This window comes from Pavona decussata, unplaced genomic scaffold, assembly GCF_977016875.1.
Source record: "Pavona decussata unplaced genomic scaffold, jaPavDecu1.1 SCAFFOLD_192, whole genome shotgun sequence".
NCBI lineage: Eukaryota > Metazoa > Cnidaria > Anthozoa > Scleractinia > Agariciidae > Pavona > Pavona decussata.
In genome coordinates, this window is record NW_028145601.1 from 31,428 (window position 1) to 58,090 (window position 26,663).

At 39.6% G+C, this 26,663-nt stretch overlaps 3 protein-coding genes and 1 long non-coding RNA gene across 8 annotated transcripts in view; 1 reads left to right on the plus strand and 3 right to left on the minus strand.

Annotated features, from left to right (window-relative positions):
• Positions 1-661: 661 nt before the first annotated feature.
• On the minus strand, positions 662-4,285 carry LOC146461975 (protein NATD1-like). The gene is made up of 3 exons (XM_085086190.1): positions 4,114-4,285; positions 2,306-2,415; positions 662-998 (listed from the first exon to the last, which is right to left on the minus strand). Exons 1-3 carry the CDS (start codon positions 4,214-4,216, stop codon positions 885-887), a joined length of 327 nt encoding a protein of 108 aa, XP_084942316.1. The 5' UTR covers positions 4,217-4,285; the 3' UTR covers positions 662-884.
• A 77-nt stretch (positions 4,286-4,362) lies between these two features.
• LOC146461976 (proprotein convertase subtilisin/kexin type 7-like) lies at positions 4,363-23,055 on the plus strand. Of its 2 annotated transcripts, XM_085086182.1 has the most exons (21): positions 4,363-4,964; positions 6,134-6,230; positions 6,864-6,901; positions 8,320-8,408; positions 8,626-8,699; positions 8,952-9,042; positions 9,738-9,792; positions 10,540-10,678; positions 11,069-11,169; positions 12,099-12,211; positions 12,358-12,412; positions 13,051-13,158; positions 13,692-13,794; positions 14,405-14,457; positions 15,580-15,677; positions 15,975-16,069; positions 16,350-16,440; positions 18,131-18,245; positions 19,314-19,489; positions 20,258-20,587; positions 22,153-23,055. In XM_085086182.1, the coding sequence occupies exons 1-21, from the start codon at positions 4,506-4,508 to the stop codon at positions 22,166-22,168; spliced, it is 2,496 nt and encodes an 831-aa protein (XP_084942308.1). In that variant the 5' UTR covers positions 4,363-4,505; the 3' UTR covers positions 22,169-23,055. The 2 variants fall into 2 exon arrangements, with proteins under 2 accessions (XP_084942308.1, XP_084942309.1); XM_085086183.1 differs by lacking the exon at positions 8,320-8,408 and having other exon boundaries at positions 4,923-4,964.
• The window catches only part of LOC146461977 (uncharacterized), an 81,793-nt gene continuing 75,915 nt past the window's right edge, over positions 20,786-26,663 (minus strand). The window contains exons 2-3 of the long non-coding RNA XR_014857264.1: positions 21,071-21,103; positions 20,786-21,029 (exon numbers count right to left, since the gene is read on the minus strand). This is a non-coding gene — a long non-coding RNA (uncharacterized LOC146461977). The remainder of the gene's footprint in view (positions 21,030-21,070; positions 21,104-26,663) is intronic.
• The window catches only part of LOC146461978 (uncharacterized), a 30,983-nt gene continuing 28,235 nt past the window's right edge, over positions 23,916-26,663 (minus strand). For all 4 annotated transcript variants that reach the window (XM_085086187.1, XM_085086184.1, XM_085086186.1 and 1 more), the window contains one exon: positions 23,916-26,658. In XM_085086187.1, the coding sequence (XP_084942313.1) occupies positions 25,730-26,658 (929 nt within the window). In that variant the 3' untranslated portion in view covers positions 23,916-25,729. The remainder of the gene's footprint in view (positions 26,659-26,663) is intronic.

Here is a 26,663-nt window from a genome sequence, read left to right on the forward strand (position 1 = left end):
TCTTGTTGTTCCTGAACATGAATATAAAGAAGGCACCCCATGGTCCTCTTTCACCTACCTCCCGCTGTCTTCCCGTCTTGAAACAGCCTAGCAGTTGCAGCACTGAGATATGGGCAGGCTTTGACGCTTTAACCAGTAACGTTTTAAACCCTTAAATGTGGCCGGTGCATTTATCAGTCCAAATGGCATTCTCCTGAAACCGGGTTTAGCCATGCAATGGAAGAGACCCTAGGAAAGAAAGCTATTATGCTTGGAGGTCTTAGCGATTTAGATTTGAACCTGCTTGAAGACTTTGGCCTGTGACCTCAGTCCTTGGGGCTTGGTGCTTTATGACACAGACCCATATAAACCGCACATTGCGTTGCACGGATGGGCCTAAATCTACAAATGTGGTTACCATGGTTCAGTTTTAAGTGGATTTGCAAGCCGATCCTAACTGACACAATTGTGGAATACAATCTTTGAAATCTTTATGGCCAATTTAAGCGATCACCCTGAAGTCTGCCTGTACCAATTTTACCTCGCTGTTTACTTCCAGGCCTAGCTTGCGTGCCATGCTCATAAATATATGGGGCGGGAAAAAGAGCGTGGAGCGAGAGGGAGGGAGACACGCGAGGGTGAAAGCGGTGCTAACCATTTGTAATAAAAATAGGACAATAAATAACCAGCTACGGAGTACTTTTAATAAAATAGAAAATCAGTTTTGTTTTTCACAGAGATTAACACCAGAGAGTGTTAAAACTTATTATCTAGTCCCATGACGTGTGCACTTGTCAATACATTGCCCCAAATCAAGGAACGGCCAAGCAGCCACCAAAGCTCCATTGCATCTTTCCAATGCCAATAGTTATTGGACTCCATACATTGCAGGACGCTGAGGTTTTTCAAACTACGCGTGATGTATACTCTGGCAAAGGGTTGTCCTTCACATATTTCTGTAAATATGTGCACGTCAGTTTAACATTGGCATCTTGACCCACAGCATAGTCCAGTGCAGCCTGAAATGGGTTTCATAAATTGAAAAATATCTATAACAAAACACTGAAGCAGTTATGACCACAACACATATTTTGACCTCCAGTTTAAAATTGAGTCAGCTGGTAACATTCATCCACCAGACCTTCATTTTGACAGGATAGCTCCACCAGGACAAAACAAACAAATAGAGAAACCAAAACAAAATGAGACAAATGAAAGATAAAAGCTAACTGGGACAGCACTAAGAAAGATGATGGAATTAACACAATTGGATATTCCTCATGGTGCCGCGTGCCACAATAATAATTACTGAATAATTATTATATAGTGTTTGCAAGGTTCTTGACTGGTTTTTTACAACTTTCTGATTGCTTCAAATCTAATTATCCAATCAAAATCCAGAAACTGTGAGAAGCAGATCTGTCAGCTGTCACAAAGTGAGCATACAACTTGACAGTTCCACCTTTAACCAAAGTTAAATATACATTCTGATTGGCTGGCCAGCTGGATTGAAAGCCATCAGAGAATAATATGGTCATTAAGTAAAGTTGTCACAAATTTAGGTAGCAATAAAAAACTTTGTTAAGAGGCTCTGACATGTCCCATTATAGCACCATAACTGCCACTTTGTAACACAATAATCACCTTTTACATTTTTTAAAAATGTCTTTTATTATTTTTATCATTAGCCTTTCACAACACCAAAATTTACAATAATAAACACTACGTAGACTACTTATAACAATTACGATACTGACATTAACAAGACATACTATTTTTAATGACTATAACCCAGTATACTTTAAGAAATACAATACTTATCATACGTATACTGCTAGCTGACTCTACAAACAATATTTACAATACTTACAATACTCACAATGTTCTGGTTGCCTAATTACCTTACACCAAGACTAATTAATACAATGATAAGGTTTTGATAATGGTCGTCAATAAAACCTGGAACATGGAACATTCTGGAACACCCCGGAACATCCCGGAACACACACAAAAAAAATAATAATTAAAAAAAAAATAAGATACCAAAAAGAAAATAATAATAAATAAAATAAAAAAGCAAGGAAAAAATTAAAAAAAAAACCAGGGGTGTCTATATTTATATATCTATACAAATCGAAGCCACACTGCATCCAAAAGAAACTCAATATAAGAAGAAATATGGAGTAGGTGAGACCACACTGAATGAAGGCGCAAGCACGCTCCTGCCTCCTGCATCATGCGTCTATCGATGCATAGTTTTACACGACCCCGAATTTAGTATCTAAAATTGCATACTAAATTTAGTCAATTTGACAATGGTACTCACTTTAGCCAGGTGACGAGCGATACCCTGTCCTCTGTATTCAGTGGGAACTTGGGTATGGTACATGTTCATAGTATTGTGTCCTTCATTTTCATACTGTAACACAGCCTTCCCTAAGTTGAAAATAATGGTTGAAAAACATCAGAGTGGTTTTGCAAAAACCTTCACAAAATTACTGGTACTTAAATTAAGTTAGTGTTTCAAAACAAAATGATAATTTTTTGTTATTACTTAATGCTTTATCTAATGCCTTTAGTTAGTCATTGATAAATACTGCACATGGCATGGTAGTGATACTAGAAAAGATATCTGGAGCCAGTTTTCTAGTGCATGCATGAAAGTGTTGAACATGAAAGGCTGCATATACAAGGGGACTTATTCCCTGGACTAATTCCTGCAACAAGTCCTTACAGATGAAGTCCCCTCCTGAAAACTACACATTTTCTTTAAAAAGTCAAACCCGGGTCCAAAATTTGGTCGTAGTGACTTGACTTGACTAGTAAATTGTACAATATATTTTTCACTGTATTTATTTCTCGGAGATACTAGCGCTTACTTCTCTTCAATCCGAGTTGAAATAAAGTTTTACTACTACTACTACTACTGTCAATTCCAACTGTGCTTTGCTCTTAAGCCTACTGTTTTTATACAATTAGTGCACGTAACTTCTAAAATTGTTAAAATGTGGTGCACATCACCAAACATGCCCTTTTGCATGTGTGGCAAGTTTCTTGTTGAGTTCTGTCAGACTCTACAGACTCAATGACTGGTACAGTTCTGAGACCATATAAAAAGATCTGCCACTCAAAAACTAAATCCGACAGTACCCACAACAAGACCTGGTGAAAACACAATGCCAGGGGATGAAAAGTTGCATACTAGTTGCAGAGACAATGAAAGGATTTTGCGCAAAATGGGCATATAAATCTTTTGAGCCAAAAAGTCGGAACTCCCAAGCTGCCCCTGTGTCCTGGGAGAGGGAACACCACTGATTGGTATTGTCTCGGGGTTAAATTTGGGTAAATTAGACAGAGCTGAAAAATGCAATACACTGACATGCAGCCAGGAACATGGGCGAAAACATATCAGTCTTTAATGAGGATGCCAACATCACAAGACTGATTTACAGTGAGGTCCTCTTGGCTGAAGCACACGGGCTAAACAAATACTTGAACTTGCACAAGCCTCGTGGGAAAAGAAAGAGTAATTAAAAACAACAAGTCAACTTTTTGCATTTTCGAAGAGCAGATCTGATTTCAGAAAAGATCTAGGGGTGTCCAAATTTCTTAAAATGTGCTTCTTAAGGATAAACGACCTCGAGCTGCACAATTGGCCTTTCTTGTTTCTCTACACATGATGTTTACAAACTCTCTCTAGACATGATGTTACAAACTTCTAGCCTGAGTTTCAAGCCAAGGACTCATGCATACCAGTACATAGACATTATTGGGACAGTTAAAAAAATTTTCTAAAACCCTCCCACCCCGGCCATCCCTATAGAGGGTGGTTCTCTTTCATAGGGGCTGTCAGAAATAAGGGGGGGGGGGGGGGGATAATAAATGGCACATCCCATTCAGCTCTGTCCCTTAATTAACTTACATTCAAAGAGAATGCGCGGGGCCTATTAAATGTTTCGTGAAACGTTTACAATAAAAAGAATCATGCATGAGAAATATTTCTTTCAGCGTGAGAGCGTACGATTGCATCCGATTGCGTAACAAACATGCCGGCGGAGAGATCGACTTGAGAGCTCTGCAACTAACCTACGTATTTGTTAAACTAATGATGTCAAGATTGAACACAACAACAACCTTTCTCCAGTGCAATGTAAAATTCATGTCCTTTAACACTGTGTTTCACCTCGTAGGAGCTCATCGCTATGTATGACGAAAATCGCCGAATAAGTTGCCACATATCTTTCCGAATTTAACTCAAACATCCGCCATGTTGGTTTTGCGCTGAAAGAAAACTGGGTACTAATAAAAAATACCCAGGATCCAGTGCGAGTGAAAGATGTTTTGAAATGTCTTCGCTGACTTCCGGTTTGCTTCGAACAAAGGCAGGCCTGGTTACATGCAAGTGAAAGAATGGCGGTAAAAGGAGAGAGGAAACGCCACATTTTTATCGACTTTCTTCGTAGTTTTCGCGGTTGTCTTCGTTGAAATGTCCGCGAATGCTTCGTCCAGTCTCCTAGTGACTTGTTATGCCCATTAAGCTGCCGGAATGGCGGCTTTTTATGTCTTTGTGCTGGTATGGTTTTGTTCTTTTGATGACCAGCTTTTCAAGTAACAGTGAAGAATTCCACGGCAAAAGAGCAGCGAACTCAACAAGTTTCTCATCATCATGGGCGATCCGAATACCGATGGAACATTATGTTAATATATCTGATCTCCATACGCTAGCAGACCGCATAGCAGACGAGGCGGGCCTCGTTAACCGCGGCCAAATCGGTGGACTTGTAGGGCACTACCTGTATGTACACGATACATTCTTTAATCAAAGTGGGATCAAACGACACGAACTTGGCAAAGTGCAAGATATTATTACGGAACATTTAGCAAATCATCCTAAAATCGAATGGTCAAGACAAGAGATTGTTAGGATGCGTTACAAACGAAGTCTACAATTTAAGGATCAGTATTTTCCGAGTCAATGGCACTTGGTAAGATTAGAGTTGTCTAATCATTATTAATTTATTTGTTGTTCTTGTAGCCTGAATTGAAACTATCTATAATGCGAGAGGCTCGATAAGTTTTGAAATGTAGTAAATTTCTCTCTTTCGCTGGGCTCTGATCCGTAATTGAATATACATGCTTATTCATTGTAGTTCTAATCGACTTAATGTTACCTCACTACACCCTTGGTTGAATAAGCGTAGCACTTAACAGCAGTCACATTCAATTGATTTTAAAAAAACAAGAGTCTGTAATATTAATTGACTGAATGGCTGTGATTATACTGTGATACGAATGCTTCCACCACTCCATGTGCAGGGAATTTTACAAGTCAGGAAATAACTTGTGATGAAGGAAGATGAGTAATATTGCTCTGACCAAGTTTTATAAAATTAACTATCTTTTTATTTCTTTCTTTACTACCATCTTTGTTTCTTCATCATCTCACAGGATGCTTTTAACATTGTTAATGCTAGCAGTATGCAGCATGCGTCTTAACTATTAACCTTCATTTCAACCTTAAGTAAATGCATTACTAAGCACTTCTCTAACCCCCTGTCCTGAGGGGAGGGGGTGGGGTACTCTGGTATGTTATTGACAGGGAGATTTAAATGAGGCCATGTTTATTAAACCCAGAAAGGTCCTATTAAACTGAAACTGGACCCCAATAAAGTCAAACGGCCTAAGAACGTAACTCAAAAAAGTCAATTGTGCAGTTCCAGAAAATATCCATACTCCCCCAACGGAGGGTTTTTTGTTTTGCACCCTCCCTCCCCCAGGAAATTCCAGTTTAGCTTCATATATTGCTTCTAAAATTTTGACTTTTAAGACCCCCCTCCCCCTAGGAATTTTTAATGACTTTCCTTGGGGTGGGTATGGATTTTTCTGGAACCGCACATTTAAGATTCTTTGCATGAAAACCCTAAAAATGTTCCTGGCAACATCTCTCCACCCAAAAAAGTCCGTCAGAAATTTCTATCCTCTCCACCATGAATTTCAAACTCTAAAAAGGTCTACACACCTCCCATTACAAAATGTATATACTTGAGTACCCCCTGACTAAGAACGAAAATCTTGGGTTAAAATTGGCATGGTAGCTCCTGGTTGTTACCGGTAGTAAAATGCAGATCTGAACTGATATTATGTTCTATGGCAGGATAATTTACGCTTCATAGGACATGACATTAATGTCACTGGTGTTTGGGAGAACAATATTACAGGACGTGGAGTAGTTGTTTCAGTTATTGATGATGGTAAGCAATTATTATATTTTTAACTGAGTTTTTTATATCAGATAGAACTTGTATGTATATCCATGAGGGGTGAAAGCAAACTTGAGCCATACCCTGGTAGCCTTAACCCTTTAAGCCCTAACAGTGATCAGCATCAAATTTCTCTCATTGTTTATTCAACCCCTGAGGACACGGGAATCAAGGATAAGGTCAATGCTCTTAATATTTTAATAACATCTCCCCCGTACTTTTATAAGAAAAGTATAGGGACAAGATAGGAGAATTTGTTTGTTCTTTGATATTATAGCCTCCCTTGCAGATGCTCTAACCAAAAGAGCGTGTGTGAGGGATGCTGTGATATTAGGGCTTAAAGGGTTAAAGGACTGATTAAAAACTTTAAAGTCTCTCTCTGGCGGGCACAGGTGGTATACTGGCATCTGTACGTCAACTCAGATAGCCATCTACTGTTTTAGTTTTCACTTATAAATACTTTTGCGAGTGGTCTCAGACCACTGCCTTGTTTGACCAGCTCTGATTTGTTTTTCTCAAGTTGCTGAAGCCCCTGTACATGTTCAGGTAGATCTGTAGTGATGCAAATAACACAAGCTAGGCTACTTTACACTCACTGAACAGTGATATATTTGTTTGTCCAAGGTGTGGAATGGACCAATCCAGACATCCTTGACAACTATGTAAGTATTGGATAATGACAACACCTGGTATAATATATGGAAATAATATTATTTATTCATAACTGTTCCTTCAAATTGTTCAATGCTGGATGGTGGCTTGGGATGTCTAGAGGAAGTAATAGGTTGATAGGTGCAGATAGTATTATTATTGCTCATCATATGTACTAGAAAATTATGTAAATTGCCAGCAGTAACTTTAAAATTACAATACTTTAAAATATGCCTCATAAATTACCATCAGATGATAATTTTCTTAAAAATTCTATTATTTAGAAGGAAGAATTTAAAAATACTAACTAAAGGCTATGCTGCACACTTGCTTCTGGAGGGATACTCTTCCTCGGGACAGATCCTCTGCAGGGAAGGCAACATTTTGCAATCTCCAATTCAGGTCTAAGAAATATTCAAATAAATGAATGAATTGATAATTTCCAGAAGATTACTTCCCAGGTGGGGATTGTTACTTTTGAACTTTCAATTCACTTTCTATATATTCCCTCACTCATTCACGTATCCTCTTTTTCTAACTAACGAAATAAAAATACTTATAAATAGCGCATTGTAACCATAAGATGTTCTAATGCTCTTTACAGTGTAAAATCAGTTGAAGGCTTTCCTAAATAAAAAAAAAATAAATAAAAGTAATCTTTTCGCCGGTGAGGCATGAGGGCTGGTTCTGACTAGAGATGGAATCGGATGTGGAGTCAGAATTGGAAGTGTAAGGGACCTTCTGTTCCATTGTGTATTCAAAAAATGGAGACAGAACCGCAATCTTAATTCAAGGGAATCGGAATTGCAAGGATCAGACTTTTTCTTTTTCTTTATGATTTCGTCGCTTGCGATCAATCGGAATTTGAAGCGCAAACAGAAGAATCAGCCAATCACAATAGCTCATTCCCAATCCCTTTACTCAAGATTTAGAGTTGGAAAACATGTATGGTTGCCTTCCACCATTTTGGACGAAAACGAGGCCTCTGCTCTGGTTCTGTCATATTGATTCACACTAGGTCAGAAAATGTTTCTGATTCCGACTCTGATTCCGAATCTGCTTCTGTCACAATTCTGTTGCTAGTGTGAACCAGACCTGAGGCTGTACTCTATATAAGCATGACTAAAACATGCAACAGTATATCAAGGGCCAGAATAAAATTTGAAATAAATATGTTCACTTGAAAGATTGTGATCAAATGTGGCTTTTGTCATTAAAACAGTAGCTGACATGCACAGGGCTTAGGAATTAGTTTAAATTAACAAGTTATTATTATAAGTTTCAATGATAAATAAATGAAATTATATAAAAAAACAAAATTTTATAAAAATCAATTATTGTATTGTATAATGAAATATTATATAAAACTTGTCAATTTTAAACAATGTAGGTTGAATTAAAACTTAAATCACATTCAATACATTAACAGTGTTCAGAAGGTAGCTGGGATATAAACTCAAATGATGATGATCCAATGCCTAGAGCAGATGAAGCTGGTTTAAACCATCATGGAACAAGGTACCTATTAACAATTCTCAACTTAAACCCAGTTAAAGAGAAGACATAAAAATATTATTATTAAAATGATCTGGAAAGAAATATAAGTATTCCTTAATTTTTGAAATAATCACTTTGAATTCATAGCTGAACAATTTTTATGGTGTGTAAAAATGTACAGCGTGTACCATAAAAGTTTAGATTTTTTTAATTATTGGATTCATTTTGATTGAATTAGGTGTGCTGGTGAAATTGCCGCTGTGCCTAACACGTACTGTGCAGTGGGAGTGGCTTATGGTGCAAAAGTATCAGGTATTAAATAATTTTATAATCAATTAATAATAATTATTAATAATTAATTATTATGATTTTTCTATCCCTAGGTTTCTATCACTAGGTTTCTATCACCAGGTGAAACATTGACAATAAAATAATTAATTTTACAAATGAAAAGGACCATAATTTATCATTTGTCAAATAGTTACACAATTAATGATGAAATCTCATTTTATTTAGGGATTATGTTTTTATTTAGTAATTTTTGTATGCAAATCTTTTTCTTAGGGGTGCGAATCTTAGATGGGCCTATGACAGACAGTCTTGAGGCCATGGCATTCAACAGTAAGATGCACATCAATGATATATACAGCTGCAGGTCAGTATCATTGCAATGCGTCTTTGACTTAAAGTGTTATTACTAGTAGTAATCAAAGATTAGGGGGCGCATTCGATGATCTTGATCCCAGGTTCTCTCTCCTTAGTGATGTCATCAACCCCTGCAAAAAAATCTGCAGGGAATGCCAGATATGCATCCCAAGATCCATCCATTCATTCAAGCAATCAACATTGTCTCATACAATCTTGACTCCAATCTGGGAGCGCGTTCTTCCTATGTTGAATGCAATTGATATAATTTTAGTATTGCTTCATGCATATATACACAGCAGCATGTCTGGGGAGGCCTGTCGGACTGCCATTCTTTATTTAATTCTTCTAAAAGTTAGTTTTATGTCCAGATGAAAGGAAGTTATTTAATACATTATACAAACCTGTGTACCAAGGACTCACTTTAAAGATAGAGGATAAATAAATTTGGAAGAAGCTTATTCACACAGATAAGGTTACATGCTCGTCAGCCAAGTTCCATATTAAATGTAAAAAAAAATGTTTGATGTTAGTAAAGTTGTTGAGCTTGTTTGCCTGTCAGTGCTAGCCAATATGGTCATGGTGCACTCAATTTGTCATCTGTACACAACAGATATCAGGCAATATTCTGCGCAATTTCACAGAATAACTGTTAATTATCAGCACTGGTTTATGACATTAAATTCTCTTGCCATTTTTCCTCAGCTGGGGACCTGATGACAATGGAAAGACTGTTGATGGGCCTCATCAGCTGGCACAGGTTTGTAAATTGTTTTTAAATATACCAGTAACTGTAACTTGAACATATTTTGATAGCTGTTGTTAATGTGGAGGTGAGGTGCATGGCGGGCTTTTGATCAGATAGGCGTTAGTGAAAGGCTAGGTTGATCTCTTCATTGCTGTGTTGTTTCCTTGGACAAGAACTTTGCAACCCATTGTCTCTCTTCACCCAGGTGTATATTTTAAAATAAGTACTGACAACATATTGATGGCAGTAACCCTACGATGGACTGGCATTCAATGGGGAGTAGCAATACTCCTAGTCGCTGTACTTTGTGTGGTCACAAAGGAAGACTGAGACTTGCTCACATGCTAACGTCTTGTGAGGTGATATGTCAGTTCTTGTTCAGTGTAGTTGTTGTTTAGCCACCCTGTCTTTCACGGTTCCTGTACTCTTCCTGTCGGGTTCACCTCGCCGTCAGGGATTAGGCACGCATTAAGTTTTTATTTACGTCAGTTAACTTGTGACCATGCATTACGTAAGTTTTGAATAAACTTAATGTTAAGTACTGAAATCAGGGTAAGCTTCAGTCATGTGCTTAACCTTTGACATGCACAGTGCAGGTAAGAATTAAGCGATCCAAAACATACGCATATAACATGTCTGCTGAGAACATCCTAGCCTTTAATTGCTGGTATAAATAAAGCATTGAACATCCTGGTCTTTATTCTGGCCTTTCATTGTATTTTGATAGCCAGCATTGTTTGTAATTTGTTTTACCCACAGGCTGCCCTTGCTCATGGCGTGCTCGCTGGACGGAAGGGATATGGTAGTATTTTTGTTGTTGCATCTGGCAATGGAGGACATTTCAAAGATAACTGCAACTTTGATGGATATGCAAACTCCATTTACACAGTGACCATAGGTTAGTAAGAACGTGGAAGGTACAGGGGCCAACAAATTTGAAACATGTTTAATTAGTCAGGGTTCGTACAGGTCATGGAAAAACTGGAAAGTCATGTAATTTTGTAATTTCATTTTCAGGCCTGGAAAGTCGTGGATTTTGAATGTGGGTCATGGAAAGTCATTGAAAATTATATTTCTGGTGACAAATCACTAAGAAAGCATTTTTTTAGGGAATAAAAAGGATGAAGATGAACAATTAAAAAAACACAAAAAGGAACCAAGAAAAAGATTTTCACTCTGTAGAAAGAAACACTACGCATTTTGACACTGTGAAATGTGACCACTTTATCATCATGGAAAACTTGAAAAGGGCATGTAATCGTGTTAATTGGACTGATTTCTTTTGTAGGTGCTGTAGATGAGTTAGGGGACATGCCATATTATGCGGAACATTGTGCTGCCATGCTAGCTGTTACATACAGCAGTGGACAAGGAATGCAGAGAAACATTGTAAGCAAGCAGTTATTTAGTGAAAGTATTTTCATAGAGTTGTATAGGATGTGTTTGTTTGGGGAAAGAGGGATCCGGATTTCTTGGATTTCTTGCCAGTTATAAAAAAAATACCTCCTCCAGGAGATCCAAGAATGGAATTGTTACTATGACAACTACACACCCAAGCCGTCCCAGTGAGCTCAGTTGGTAGAGCACTTGACTGCCGAGCGGGAAGTTTGTGATCACCCACAATGCCAGCGTGTGGTCGGCTTGGCGCTTGATTCCCAAAAAGGCTTCTGAGTGAATGAGACCACGTCCCTGCTAGAAGTCAGTAAATTCTTGTCTCCAGGAGACAACAAATTACCTCCAATGCTTTAAATATATATTGGCAACACGACCCGTCTTTTGAATTTTGTGCAGAAACGAATAAAAAAGATATTTTTCAATCCCTGCTCATGGTGGACAAAGTAATGTAAGATAAAATTGATCTGTTTTCGGTTACTTTATTTTTTAAACAACACAAGCGGGCGAAAACGCTCCAGGAAAAACATGCACACTCATAAAATTTGATTTACACTAGGACTACTTAGAAATCTGACATTGTAACCCAAAAGCTTTCAAACTTAATTTAACCTTTTTAGTTGGCGCCATTGTACGCGTGTAGCCGCCAAGAGGAGCGTAGATCGGGAAAATGAATGGCGCGAGTCGCACAAAAATAATTCCCAGAAAAACTAAGAATAGTCTGGACATGTACCCTCGCACGGACAGTACGAATTTTTGGTGTGGAAAGTTACTGTACGGTAAATAAATCAAGTAGGAGATCAATAAATGTTTAAGCAAAACACAACACCACCGTGCCTCCACTAGTCCATTCAATGTGACATTGTGCACTCAATGTACCATTATTTTTTAATATATTAATGTTGTCAATGACGTTGTTTATCTAGGTGACAACTGATTGGCGTCTTGGGACTGGTACAGGCTGCACAGACAAACACACTGGAACTTCAGCGGCAGCGCCATTAGCTGCTGGAATGATCGCTCTTATGTTACAGGCCAGGTAGGAAATCATGAATCCTCTACTGCAAAGCTGTTAGAACGTTACTGGTCTATATCTTTAACAGCGACGAGAATGAACTCTTACATACACACATCAAGTCCTAAATTGTTTGCCATAGCAAAGATCATTTTTCGTTTCTTCTTCAGACCTTGTCTTTCCTGGAGAGATGTTCAACACATCATCGCTATATCTTCCGTCAAGGTATGCATCAAATTTCTCCTTGTAATATCAGTGCTTATTCAACCTCTGAGCTCATGAGAATTAAGGATATGATCACCCAAGGTGAATTTTCTTGGCATTTAAATAACTTCTCCCCAGTACTTTTCTAAAAAATTAAGGGGACAAGATAGGAGAATTTGTTCTTTGATATTAGAGGTTACAGGGATTAAAATGTGTGTGGCTCTTGTCTTTGTGCCCCCTTCAATGAGGAAGGTTCAAAATTTATATCAACTAATGTCATGCTTTATTACATCCATTTTGAAATCACTGGTGATCCTTGCAATCTGATTGGCTCTCAACAGTGCGATTTATTCCCAAATTGCACCATTCTAAATCGCATCCTTTCTTTTGCCCATCAAAATGGAAATGAAGTAACAAAAATAGAATATTCATATTGACAATGATACTCTGTGATTTCAAAATAGGTGTAATAAAGTGGTAATTGAACTTTATGTCGTGCAATTTTGGTCTGAAATCATACTTGTGATTTCAAAATCAAACTCGCGCTGCGCGCTCGTTCGATTTTGAAATCACGCGTATGATTTCAGACCAAATTGCACTCCACTCAGTTCAATTACTATTATAAATGACATGCTTTAAATGACTCACCTTTTTTTCAGCATAACGTCGATGATGACGATTACTTTACCAACGGAGCTGGATATCACCACAGTCATAAGTATGGATTTGGACTGCTGGACTCATGGCGACTGGTGAACACGGCTAAGGTAACTGTCCCGCGAAACTTGCGTCCACTTTGAGCGAAAGTAAGAGAGTTTTAGCAACGACGACGGCAACGGTAGCAAAAACATCACTATTAAAATGAATTCGCGATTTTCTAAAATTTCGTTGCGTTTATTCCAAGTCGTTCTAAATGTCAAATACAAGTGAAATTTTCTTTGAGTTGAATTCTTGGAGACCGCACCCAAGTTTAGAAAGAGAAAGAAAAATTCGTCGTCCTGTGTTTACGTCCTCCATAAAACGTTCCATCAGCAAATTTTACGTCCTAGTCATGCATTGACGGCAAAGAAATGTAACGAAAAGTGTAATGCACGTGCAGAGTTGTTGTTTTGGTTATTAAGACCTATTAAGCCTATTGCTTTTTTGACGTTCTCTTTGCCTTCGCCGTCGTCGTTGCTAAAGCTCCCTGTAAACTAGTTATCAATCAAAGCAATGCTCCTTCTTTTCTCGTCGAGTGAAGTTCCCAGTAGATCACGGCGGATGTTTTTATTCTTTGTTGTTTGATGTTTTGTTTCTGTAGGCTTGGGAAGCAGTTCCTTGGATGACATCCTGGGCAACACCTGTTCTTCATGTTGAGAAACAAATTCCACTCTCAAGCAATCAACTTATAGAAAAATATTACGGTATGTTACTTGCAAACGTCTCTGTTAGCGTGCACCGCAGGCGGAATAAATCGCCATGGTTATTACTGGCGATTAATTCCGTCTGTAATGCAGGCTACTTCTCTGTTAGCCATTAACGTTCTAGCCTGCGAATACAACCACCCCGGGAGCAGTGAGGGGCGGCTGTATTCGCAGACCAGTTAAGGTTTGTTCACACTGGCGGCAGAATCAGAGGCGTAGTCGGAATCGGAAGCGAAAGGAACCTTCGTTCCAGTGAGAATCAAACAACGGAGACAGAATCGGATTCCTTCGCTAGTGATCTAGTGCGAACTGGTTGATCGGCATGGGAAGTGCAAGCAGATGAATCAACCAATCGCATAGCTCATTTCAATTCCTTTACACGAGATATGGAACGGAAAACGTCAGCCTTCCGGCATTTTGAACGAAAGCGAGGCTTCCGTTTCTGCTTCCATCGTATCGATTCACACTAGGTTACAAGATTCTTCTGATTCCGACTCCAATTCCGATTCCGCTTCCGTCGCTAGTGTGAACCAAGCCTTACGGCCATGTGGACTAATTGGCCTTTGTGCTAACTTGCCCTTTTAAGTTACTTTCTTTTGTTTCTTTGCAGTTTCTAAAGACAAAGTCACAGAAGTGATTACGCTGGAACACGTGACTGTTACTGTAAGGGAATCACTTTTTCTTTACGTTTTTCACCAGAGCCCAGTTGCTCGAAGCATGGTTAGCGCTAACCCGGGTTAAGTGCCATGACAACCTATAGGTTTTAATACCTCTTAACCAATGGTTAGCGCTAACCATGCTTCGAGCAACTCGGCCCTGGCTGTGTATTTAATAGTTTAAGAAAAACTACAACAGTTTTGATTTTTAAAGACATGTTTAGACATTTCTTCTGTCATCTTCAGTTTTAAATCGTAAAGTACAATGTTGAATTTAAAATAAGGACATAGAAATTCTAATAAAGAGAGTTTTTAATTTATTTGTTACAAGTTTCAGTAAAACCTCTTTGTGGTCACACATTGTCACGTATTCTTTAATTATTCTGTTACAATTTTTTTTTCTCATTAGTATTTGTGTGTATGTATTATAAATTCAACGTTGTATTTTAAGATTAAAAACTGAAGATAACAGAAGAGCTGTCGAAACATGTCTTTCAAAATCAAAACTGTTGTAGTTTTTCTTAGACTTTAACAAGCTTGCTGCTATCCAGACTGTTTATTTACATAAATGTTACAGCCTGATTACTTTAGAAGTGCAACACGTACTCTGTAGAGTTAAGGTCCGTTTAAACGGTTTCAACATTTGACCAACGTTCGTTCAACAAAAGTTGAACGGATGTTGGGCAAATGTTGGATGAGCGGAGTGTTCAAACGATTTCAACGCCATTCAATATTTTCAAGAACAAAGGAAATTTTGAATCGATGTTGAATGAAAGTTTAAACCAATCTAAATTTGATTCACAACACACTTTCAACAAGCTTTCAACATTTTTTTTTTGCACTTTCAACAATGTTGAACGACCTGTTCAAACGCCCCAACATTTGGTTCAACAACTGTGTTGAGCGCAAGTTGAAGCAAATGTTGAAACCGTTTTAACGGGCCTTTACGTTACAGAGTTATTTTGATAGACTGACAGAAAGTAGTTGATGATGTTTTTGTGTAAACCAGTTCGGTCTCAAAATAGTTGGCCTTCAACAAGTGGGAACTTCCTCGTTTCCGGTTGTAGTAACAATTGTTCTTTGTTTCCTCCACTGACCGTTTTACACTTTTTTCCGTTGTCTTTTAAAGGTGAACCTACAGCACCGTTACCGTGGTAACTTGATGGTTAGTCTAGTATCTGCTGAGGGAACAACATCGAAATTGGCCACAGCCAGACAGCACGACAGGTACAAGAATATTCCAGCTTTTTTGATTTATGGGGAACAGGGACTAATGAGATGGTCTCCAAAAATGTAAAAATATCGTATGTCATGAGTTTGGTCGGTTTGGCACAACGAAACAGGGACGAAGAACAAAATGTACGAGGGGAGTGTGAATATGGACCGATGAACTCGCCTCGTATGAGCTCAGTAAAATGCTTGAGGAAAATGCGAATTAGTCTAGAAGTTAATTTTCCTACTTTAGTTACTAGGAAGCCTTGTAGTTGCGCGGTAATTTATTTATTTAATTATTTATTTTCGCAGATCCTCCGATGGTTTCGTGGACTGGACGTTTTCTACCGTGCGATGCTGGGGAGAAAAACCACAAGGAACTTGGCAGCTCATTGTCATTGACAATGGTATGAAAATCGAATCATTACTATCAACACCATGAACTTTCTGTCCCATGAACATAGTTTAATGGCCTCAGCTCCCTCGAGTCTTCTGTAGCTCAGCAGTAGAGCATCCGAACTAGTAATCGGAAGGTCTTAGGTTCGACTCCTGACAGGAGCACTCGGATTTCCTTTTTCCGAGTACTCGCCTCAAACCCCGTTTATTGTCTGACTTGCTTGTAATTTCCGTCATACTACTGGTTTGTTTGTTGTGCCAGTGTAATGTTAATTTGTCTCGTTGTTTCAGGGTTTGATGACAGCCGGGGTTACTTAAAAGATTGGAAGTTGACTTTCTATGGCTCGTCCATGACGCCTGAAAACATACAACGGAGGCACAGGTAAAATACAAGGACGTGCTCGGCCTGCCTTGTTTGTTGTTTTTGTTTCCTGGATGGATGAAAACCTTCCTTTTAGTAACTACGTCAAATTTCTAGCGACTGGGTTTTGTAGCTTCCAATTCAACCAATAGCCAGCCTCAGTAGTCTACCACAGCAACTTCGTTCCCAGGGTCTCTCCTCTTCACGTCGGAGGGAGCGTGACGAGTAGAGAGCCTGGGAACGAGGGTGCTGCTTCAGTACGTTTCAGGTTTGCCCCTTTTTCAATCTTCGTCATTTCAATCATTATTTTATGGTTTTCTTCTCTTCAAGCCATTATTTCGATGTATTTATGTGCAATTGGAGCGGCGATTAGACTTCCATCTTTTAATCAATGCTAGCCTGCGAGCAAGCTCTCTTGGGGGTGGGGGCAGGAGGGGGAAAGAGGAGAGAGCTTGCAATTGTCTCAGGAATTTGAATGCCGCCCCCAATACTCCCCGCGGCTCCCTGCTGTCCTAGCTGTCAGAATTTGGCCAATCAGCGCAAACCGGAAACAATAGCAAACGTAAACAAACATGTGAAAGGCACAATGTTATCAGATACACCTCGAAAGACGGGAATCCTTGCTGACAAAAACTATAGTTTCTCTGATGGAGTATGCCTACCGAGTGCCACAAAAATCAGAAAATTTAGTGAAGGATTTTACTTAATTGTGAGCACACTAAAAGCCGATTGACCAAAAGGTCGAGGTCATAAATGTCGTCCCAAGGGTCAAGCGAATCTTGCCGACTGCACTGCAGTGTCAACGCCACAAAACTACTGGACATAAAAAAAATGTCGAAAACTTGACACGGTCCGGCCAGGGAAAAAAGAAGCAGTGCAAGGAAATCGGAAGAATCTCAATTTTGCAGCCGGGTCTCCGAGAACGAGGACGCTATTCTCAATATCGACAATGTGGTTTCAGAACACTCAACTCGTGTGAAATTTGTGATGTTGTTAACGAGTAGAAATGCAGACGTGAGAGTGCCAGATCAAAAGGAAATCATTGCGCTTCTAAAGAACGTTGCCCTAAAAAACTGGTTGTTCGCTGTTAACGCCGTACCGAAACACTCGGAATTGAGTCAATATATTCAGAAAGCTTTAATTTGTGGCGTAAGCTGAAAGATGTTCATATTTTTATCGGCTGAACCAAACACCAAACAAAAGTTTAAATTTGGCCGACCTTGACTCTCCATCTGAAATATCGGCAATCGAAGCGGCAGGCATCCCCATTCTTCTTGTTTCTTCGATCAAGTAGTCGATAATGAAACTTTGCAATGGGCAAAAAACTAACATTGTTTGATGCAAAAGGTTGAAATATCAAACTTGTCCCAAATCTCGTAGGCAAAACTGCAAGAACATCGCTACTTTGAAGTAAAGCATTGGCAGCTTGACTTTGTTCGGGTTTTTATTCCAGAGAAAACCTAAGTTATTTAGAGAAATTCTCGCAGCCCTCACAAATCGAAACTTGTGTTGTCAACACGACCCACGCGAAGAGCAATGACGTAAGCACCAAATTCAATATCCACCAATCAGCATTTTGCGTTGAAAAATTCAACGCAGAAATGAAAATTCCTGAGACATCGTTGCAAGCTCTCTCCTCTTTCCCCCTCCCGCCCCCCACCCCCAAGAGAGCTTGCTCGCAGGCTAAATCAATGCTTATTTTCGTTTCCAGATTGGTCGAAGAAGCCGCAAGTGGCAAGTACCTTCACAGTAATGACACCCCACCCTGTCCCCCCAGGCCCCCACTCTACACCCCTCAGGACGTGGTGTCCGAGAGGACACTCAAGGTTTGTATAATTGCATCATTTCTCAAAGAAACTGAAAAATTGTCCAAAAAATGGGGGGGGGGGGGGGGGGGGCATTTGCACCTTGTGTAATGGTGTGTTTTCTGTTAGACTTGCGTTTAACAATGTCTTCCACTGTCTGTAGCGTTAGTGGCTGACTTTCACTGTCAGGTAACTTTTGCGTGCGTAACAACGTTCATTAATTAAATAGGCTTTAAACGGTGTGTAGATGTTCTAGAGCGCGGCTTTGCGGGATTTCCGTATATTCCAGAAATTATGCAGCATAAAATTTACGTTGGCGCGTCAAATGGGCGCACAAAATTGTGCCCAAGGAAAAGTACTTATTTTCTGAATTAAAGTATTCGAAAACATCACTGACGATAAGATTGATATGACCGCCGCTCTATACTTCTGAAATAATAGCCTTTTACTGTCTTAATTGCCTTTCTCTTCTTCGTTTATTTCTGTGTTCGTTTTCTGCACTTCCTTGAGCTGCTTCTGAATAGACTGTACAAAGAAGTTCAAATATATTTTGGGGGGCTCCTTTTCTTGGGCCTCCTGAAATTAAAGAAGGGGGCCCACTGAGCTTTCATTGCCCAATTTATAGAATAAAACCCTGTGTACATAGTCGTGTGAACGGCTTTTGTAAAGATCAAATGATGAAGGGTTTTCAATTGAGTGTCGCAAGAGCAAAACCAGAATATTCGCTCCGGCCGATCACAAGAGATGCAAACAACACAACGAGCCAATCAGAACTCGAAAGAAATACACGTGACCTGACGGCAAGCGTGGATGAACGTGTGCAAGCAAGGCACGATTGGTTTGGGTTTAGGCTGGATTACCAGCCGCTGTTCGGGAAATGAGCCCACTCTCACCCCCGAAGAACGGGAGAGGAAAGCCGGAACCGAGGGAACGGCAGAAATCGAGCCTAACCCAAAGCAAACGCGAACCCATAACGTGCTTCATTAGGAGCAATGTTGCAGCGTGTGTTCACATTGTTAGAACAATATTGCGCGCAATGCTGTGTGAGCGTGTCAGGAAGCAAACAATCTGCCATGTTTGTGGTTTTAGGTGCTGCTGCTGTTCGGAGGCTTTTGTTTCCTTGTGTCCATCTACTACTCCGTTGACGTCATGTTCGATAACGAGGTTAGTGAAGAGAAAAACCTCGATCCCACAAACGCAGAGCCGCAAGAGGGGACCCCTCTGTTATCAAACAAGCTGGCAGAAGAGGATCAGATAAGGCTCAGGTTTGCTTGAAATACAATTTTTTGCCCAAGTTTAAGTGTTTTCAGGTGTGTCTGCAGAACGTTTTCAATACAGGGGAAGGCATCCGAATAAAAATTTGATTCCGGGGGCCTACCGAGTAGAAATTATTTTGGATGGATTGAATTCCACCCGCCCTCTCCTCCCTTTAAAACATAAACCGTCTCCTAGGCTCACATGATAGAATATATGATAAGACAGCATTCCGCATAGGGGCGAAACGCCGGGATTTCCTCGTTGTTTGACGACTGTTATTGTTTTGATGTAAAGTATATGAAATAATTCATATATGTTCATATATGTTATTGTTTTATGTTTTATGTTAATGTTCATATATGTTATTGTTTTGTTAAAAAAGTAAGACGGATCAAATTTTTAGGAGTGACCCGGTGGGATTTACGCGGTTTAACTGGTACGATTAGTTTTGTCCAGATATGAAGTACGAATGAAAATCAATTAGTTACAGTAAAAAATTGAAGCGTCGTACTCAGTAACCCGAATTACTGGGAAAAAATTTTCCAGTTCTACTAACAGGCTTTGTTAATTAAATGATGACGATGATGTTTATTTATACCACGCAAATCCAACAGTGTTTTCAAATGCGTCTAACAATGTTGGTGATAATTTCAATGGTAAAGTAACAAATTCAATACAATCCACAGTTCATCCAGATCTGATCTTAATACAAGAGACCGAAAATATGCAAATTTATTTCATAGACTGGGGCATAACAATTTCTTTCGTTTTTTCAGCCACATCTTAGAAAGAGGTGCTAAGAAAGGAACTGCGCATGACAATCGATCGAAAGATACTGCTCATTTAGGTCCGAGCAAACACCTTCCTTCCCCTGTAGACGAGAGACGGCGCGTTGAAGAGTTCGAGAGAAGGCTTCGCTTTGCCATGGAACAAAGTTTATATTTACAAGCACAGCATTTGAGTGCGCTGGACAAGTTTGAGAAAGATCTTACCAAAGCTAAAGAGGAAAGTTTGCTATCACAAGTTCTCCATCAAAGTCGCCTGGTAGCGCCCGCGAGCGAGAAGAGTAGGAAACCGCTGAAAGGAATTTTAAAGAAAGCTAGAGGGTAGGTGTTAGGTTACTAGTGATTTTTCTTTTTTGTTTTGTTTTGTTTTGTTTTGTTGTTTGTTTGCTTTGCTTTTAATATTATTTACATAAAAACAACAGCAATGGGATACATCAACGATGAAAAAGAGATAAAAAAAGAAAAAATAATAATAATAATAATAACAATAAGCAGATATAAGCAAACAAGAAAAGACTATTTATATTTAGCATACCTCAGTGACCGACTATCGCGTAACGAGCAATCTGATTGGCTACACAGGTGCCGTCTATCGATCGATAGACGGCAGTTTGTCAGAGCGCGCGCGATTCAGCATGCATCTTTGCACAAATATGTCAAAATTAATGAAATAAAAATATTTTTTGCTTGATAGATCGATCACTGAGGTATGCTAAAACAATTAGACGTCTCGCTCTCGGTTTCTATCGCCTTTGATAGTTGGCTCGGGGCTTCGCCCCTCGCCAACTATCAGCCGATAGAAACCTCGAGCTCGCCGTCTAATTGTTAAGTGGTTTCCTAGTTTCCTGACCATGTACCGCAAGGGCCCGGTGGAGCGAAAATTGATAAACACTATGATTAAAACTTAATGAAGGTGTTTCTATTGCTTCACATCATGACACCAGTTTGTAAATTTGTCCAATCAAAACTAAAGGACAAGCAAACAAACAAACAGACTCTCTTTTGCTCGAAAATCCACGGGTAAGAACGCAAAAAAACTACGCGAGCACATATTCTGGGGGCGAGTCGCGCGCCCGAGCGACGAAGCCGCGAAGTCTTGCTCGGTTTTTTGCGTTCTTTCCCGCGGATTCTACAGCAAAAGAGAGACAGCTCGCAGTTTAACAAATACGTATAAAGTGCAAGCGTAAGCATGGCAACAACGCAAGCACAAACCACACAAGGAAAACGAACAGTCTCGTTCTTCTCGTTTCGCCTTCACTCGGAATTACAACAAAAAAAGTGTTCGCAGAGCAGCGAATATGGACCTTCAGGTTAAAGTACGAGTACGACTTTCAATTTTCAAATCATTCGCATCCCCAGAATTTTCGCTTCTTCCCATTGCTTACCAGTAGAGAAGAAAACCCTAAAAACAAGATTGATGTGACAAGCGGTTACCTAAACTACGCAAACTAGATTTGAAAAGTCATACTCGTACTTAATCTCGTAATCGTAGTACGAGGATAATGGTGGAAGCTGATGTCCTTCAGCATTTTAAGTCTAAACTAAAATTGTACCTTGATGTTTGATCAAGGATCTTAGTTTTTTTTTTTTCAGGGAGTTTTTACATAAGGTTAACCTCGCTACTTTCTTTTCAAGACGCCTTCTTCCCATTTTCTTAATGTGTAAATATGGTCCTGTTAAATCTGCATCTTGAATAGAGCATGAATGTTATATTGCGTTACGCTACGTTACGTTGCATTACGTTACGTTATGTCAGATCTGAAAGTCCTTATTATTTACAAACGTGCGGTGAACTGTACCTTCCTCCTCCTCTCCCTCCCCTTCCTCCCGTTTCGCTCGCCAACCTGAACAGAGAGCCTGACAGTGTCTTTCTCTTCTTTTCTCAGTCGGAGCTCAAGATAGCCGTTGCCAAGCCTTTGTGAAGCTTTTTAAATCACGCAAGAAACCCTTAAACAGCGCCTTGCAGTCAAACTGTCAATCAAAAAATTCATCGTCAGCCAGAGGAGTGGAGTGCGTTATATTTTGCCACGGCATTTTGGTTACTGTACGTAAGGGTTCGCACCTTACGTTGACCGATATTCAATAAACAATGATGTTATATAGCGGAAAGAAGTCAAAGAAAATGAAACGATGTGGATATTTTCATGTAACGGTCATATTATGATGCTACAAATCTCAGTCATAATTGAAATATCCAGCGCTAAATCGTCTTTTATTAGTTCGTTTTTGTTTTTTTTTTTTCATTTGTAATTTTTGTTGAAATATTTATTCAAAAAGCCGTGCCATTCTATCCTGTGTAGTTACCGTGTGTTTGGTCGAAAATACGCACTGGCAATTCGGCCACAAAATTGTTTCAGGGCGAGGTGCATTAATTGTGCTTTCATAGTCTTTTAGACTTATTCGATTTATTCTAATACATGTAATTATTTTGCGCGCTCAAAGTTGCACCCCGTCAATAAGCCTTACCTTAGTTCAGCTAAGTTTTTATAAAACTTACCGTTTTGTTGCCGCAGCAAGAAAATCATTATTATTATTATTCATTTATTTATTTTTACAAAAATTGGAAGTATTATAGTATTACCTATAACCACATAGCTTTCAAAAGAAGGATTTATCAAGGATAAAGTAAACATGATCCTTCAGAAATAATTGAACTCCTTGATATGCTCTATTTCCCGGTGGATCAGTAGCCGCTTTCCAGTGTAAATCTCGAAGTGTGGCCAGAAGAAGTTTATTGTTACGAGTTCTACAAAAATATACAATTAGAAATAAAACACTGCACTACCCAAGGTCCTAAGTGTATTTTAACGAGAGGCGTTGTCAGGGAAGTTTGGGTTCTAGCTATTCCTACCCCGCAATAGACCATTAGGCTGATTTAGCAACAGAACGGTAACATCAGTTGACAACGGCGCGCGCATCAAGAATACCCATTTATAGTCAAAAAAGACTCGCGTCCAGACTTTTCCGCGCGCTCTTGCGTCTTCAAATGACGTTCCCGTTCTGTTGCTAAATCAGCCTATTAATCATCACTCGGCGGCCATGTCTAGTCGCACGGCAAGCCTGGCCAGACGAGAATTCAGTGCGAGGATTGCCGTGCCAAAAAAAGCTTTTTATTATCCTGAGACAACATGACCGCCTAGTGAGAATGCAGGCGTTTTCCGGCGGCGCGCGAATGCCAGAATCGCGGTTAGTCGTAGCCGCCATGTTGGATTTTCAAACTCCATCGCATTCTCGTCCCCAGAGCCTCCTGTCCCTCTTAGCTGGCGGGGAGGGCGGCTCTGGGGACGAGGAATGACTCCATCGTACTTCTTCTCTCCCCAATCTTACTCTGCTTTCAACATCCAAGATGGCGGCTACACAGTACGCCTGCATTGCAGACTAAGCAAAGGGTTATAGACTATACATTATATATTTAGACGCTTTTGCAGGCAGACAAGCACCGTACTTTCGCTATCGTCAAGAACGCTGGACCCTTGAATTTTTTTCTTTGCTGAATTAACTGAATGCCAACTTATAAAACCCTTTTCACATAATTTTTAGTTTATTGATTCACGTGAACGGCAGGTATTGCTGATATCGCGATGAGTGCGATATCGGTTTTTCAAGGGAAATTTAACGTAGAATTCACGAGTCAGGTGGTGAGTCTTCATTGAATTGTATAGCTGTTTACTCTGAATAAAACTGTATAAATATTTGGCTCTTCAAAACAAAGGAAATTAATTTTTAATTTTACCCTTGACCGTAATGGAAAAAAATTAACCGTTAGCCTAAAACAAAGCCAAATCTTAAAGCCGTTAACAGGAAAAAGCCACCTTTATCAGTGCCGCGTCATCAGAATGGAATTTAACGCTGGTTGCTGAAACGTCCCTTGCAGGGGAAACGTATTTGGCGTCATGAAAGTGTGTCTGTTTTCTTCAGCTTATCCCTAAACGGAATAATAAAATTTAAAAGGCCAGAGCCTTGCTCTTGCTACAGTCAGTCTACGTCACGCGTGACCAGTATTTCCGAGAATGAAATGAACATTCGAATTCCTCTTTGTATAATCGTCCTAGCATTTGGATGGAATATTGAACATTTATCTGGAAATCTTTCAGGAAAAAAAATACGCATTAACTGAAACAAAAAAGGAAAAAAATTCAAAATACTTGGAGACAATTGTTATTCTTGAAATACTTAATGCTGTAATGTAAAGAAAAATTCATGGCTTTATACTGTCAATAAACTAGGGAAATTTCCACGGAACTTTGAAATTAAATCTCGTTGGCGATGTTCAAAACTGACATAAAAATTTCAAAACTCCGTTCAAATTTCAAAAATACTGGTCACGCGTGAAGTGGATTGACTGTAAAAATGTTTCTATTGAATATATATATCTTACATGCTAAAACCTGTGACCCGTCTAAGCAATGTATTTTTCAGCCAGCCCACTGCTGCGTTAACCGCGATGGGACGATACCAGTTTTACAAATCAATCCGATGCGAGTACGTTGTTTAGGGATATTTTAATATGAGTAAGCTTCTGGGCTATGATATTCCGTTTTCGTAAAGTATTGGCAGCACATATATTAAAATTGGTGTTGGGGAAGAAATCAGTAAAATAATTGGCATTGAGAAAATACTTTCCTTGAGTTCAGTATAATTAATATTGAGTTATTACGTGGGCAGTATCGAAAGGTATATCTCTTGAGTAACGATACTTTTCAAGACGATTTCAAATATTTGGTATCGATTTTGACCAGACTGAAGTCCCGCTCCAGCTGGTTACCTTAACATTAATGATTTTATAAAAATCTATTTTTATATAAATATTCAACTCTACAGAATTCGCGTCACGTTTGCAAACAGCTAGACCAAAGTCCCTTTCTAGCTTGAAAACAGCGCTTGCGTGAATACAAATATATATCTTGTTGAAATTACGTTAACTTAAGGACGGTGCCTACTAATACAGAGGTATTTTTGCACAATTTATGAATATGCGGGAGAAGCAGATCTTAGCAAGGGCTAGTGGAACCCAAAAAGAAAATTGGGAGTAACCATGCATTTTTTTCGAGATAATCGAGCAAAAATAGTTTTAGAAAGTGTTAAAATGCAAAGCAGTGTATGGCATTTTTTCCTGAATTAAAGCTTTATTATCTCTGAAAAATGCACTGTTACCCCCAATTTTCTTTTTGGATACCAACAGCACTTGCTCAGTTCTGCTCTCTCCGCATAGTTTTAAACTGCGCAAAAATATTCCTGTATTAGTAGGCACCACCCATAGGGAACCCGAATATCTTGAGATGCGCAGAACGTATGCCCAGAAACAAAAGTGCAAAAGTAAGCACCGTCCTTAAACCTACAAGTACTGTATTTCTTGTAGTCTACAGATTATTACCAAAGCCCGTAATGTTACTGTGTAACACTTAATATAAATTAGACCCTGCTAAATTTAATCAGTTCGCTTCGTTCATTGTAGCAGTTTATTCAGTGTTCACGTTCTGTATGGTTGGCGATACCATCCTTGTTTTCAATCAGCTTTTCCTGAATCACCACAAGATTAAAATTCTCTGCAGCTTCTTTCTCCTCTATGCCAGCCAAAATCCTCTGTCCAGCGTACGTTATAAGACCAAAAAAGGAAAACCCCAGCACGATTATGGCAACGGACACGCCGATGAGCATGTTGTTCAGTGGCACGATGATCCACGCTGTTATGCATGCCACTGTATCGGTGATGTACACAAAGCTGGCAAGGACAAGGCGATGGAAATGAGTTCCAACTACTGAACCCAATGGAGCTCCTAAGACCACAATTGGCGCACACACTGCCAGAAATTCATACGCCTCGGTGCTGACCGCTTGCTGCATAACCTGGCGCCAGTAGTAGCCGACCATTGTGTTGCCTGCCATGAGGACGACAGAAGTGGGAGTGGCTGTCTTCTCTGTGACTCGAAAAAGCAAAGTGAGCACGCTGAAACTGCAGATGTCAAGACCGCTTCCAGAGATGGCCGAGAAAATGCCACCCACGAATCCAGTGACGAGAAGAACGAGCGCCTTCCACAACTTGAAATCGGGGACGGTCTTAAAGGTTCGGCGCTTGTGGTATCTGTTCAGCAAGAACAGAGCAAAGGCGAAGGAAAACCAAACGCACACGAAGCCCATTTTCTTTTGAGGGCCGTTCAAGTAAGGGTCGATGTACTCCAGACCAATGATCATTCCCAGGACTCCTCCAAGAGAGCAGAACACAATGGAATGGCCCTCAAGCTGCACGCGCATCCAAAATATGGCGAAAGCCGCTGCCGTCATGCCAACGGACTGAATCATCAGCGAGAAGTCACGTGCTACTACAGGATTGATAGAGAAGGCCAAGGTCATGACAGGAAAAGCAACTGATGCCCCGCCCTCACTTGTCATACCTGCG

Bases quoted from the DNA above. Each gene is read 5' to 3' on its own strand.
- LOC146461975 (XM_085086190.1), bottom strand. From the start codon at position 4,216: ATGTGGCAACTTATTCGGCGATTTTCGTCATACATAGCGATGAGCTCC. The intron at 2,416-4,113 runs GTTGTTGTTGTG...TTTTCAACTTAG, and splicing joins TTACATTGCACTGGAGAAAG to GGAAGGCTGTGTTACAGTAT. The intron at 999-2,305 runs GTGAGTACCATT...AACCCATTTCAG, and splicing joins TCGCTCGTCACCTGGCTAAA to GCTGCACTGGACTATGCTGT.
- LOC146461976 (XM_085086182.1), top strand. From the start codon at position 4,506: ATGCCCATTAAGCTGCCGGAATGGCGGCTTTTTATGTCTTTGTGCTGG. The intron at 9,793-10,539 runs GTTTGTAAATTG...TTTTACCCACAG, and splicing joins GGCCTCATCAGCTGGCACAG to GCTGCCCTTGCTCATGGCGT. The intron at 11,170-12,098 runs GTAAGCAAGCAG...TTGTTTATCTAG, and splicing joins AAGGAATGCAGAGAAACATT to GTGACAACTGATTGGCGTCT.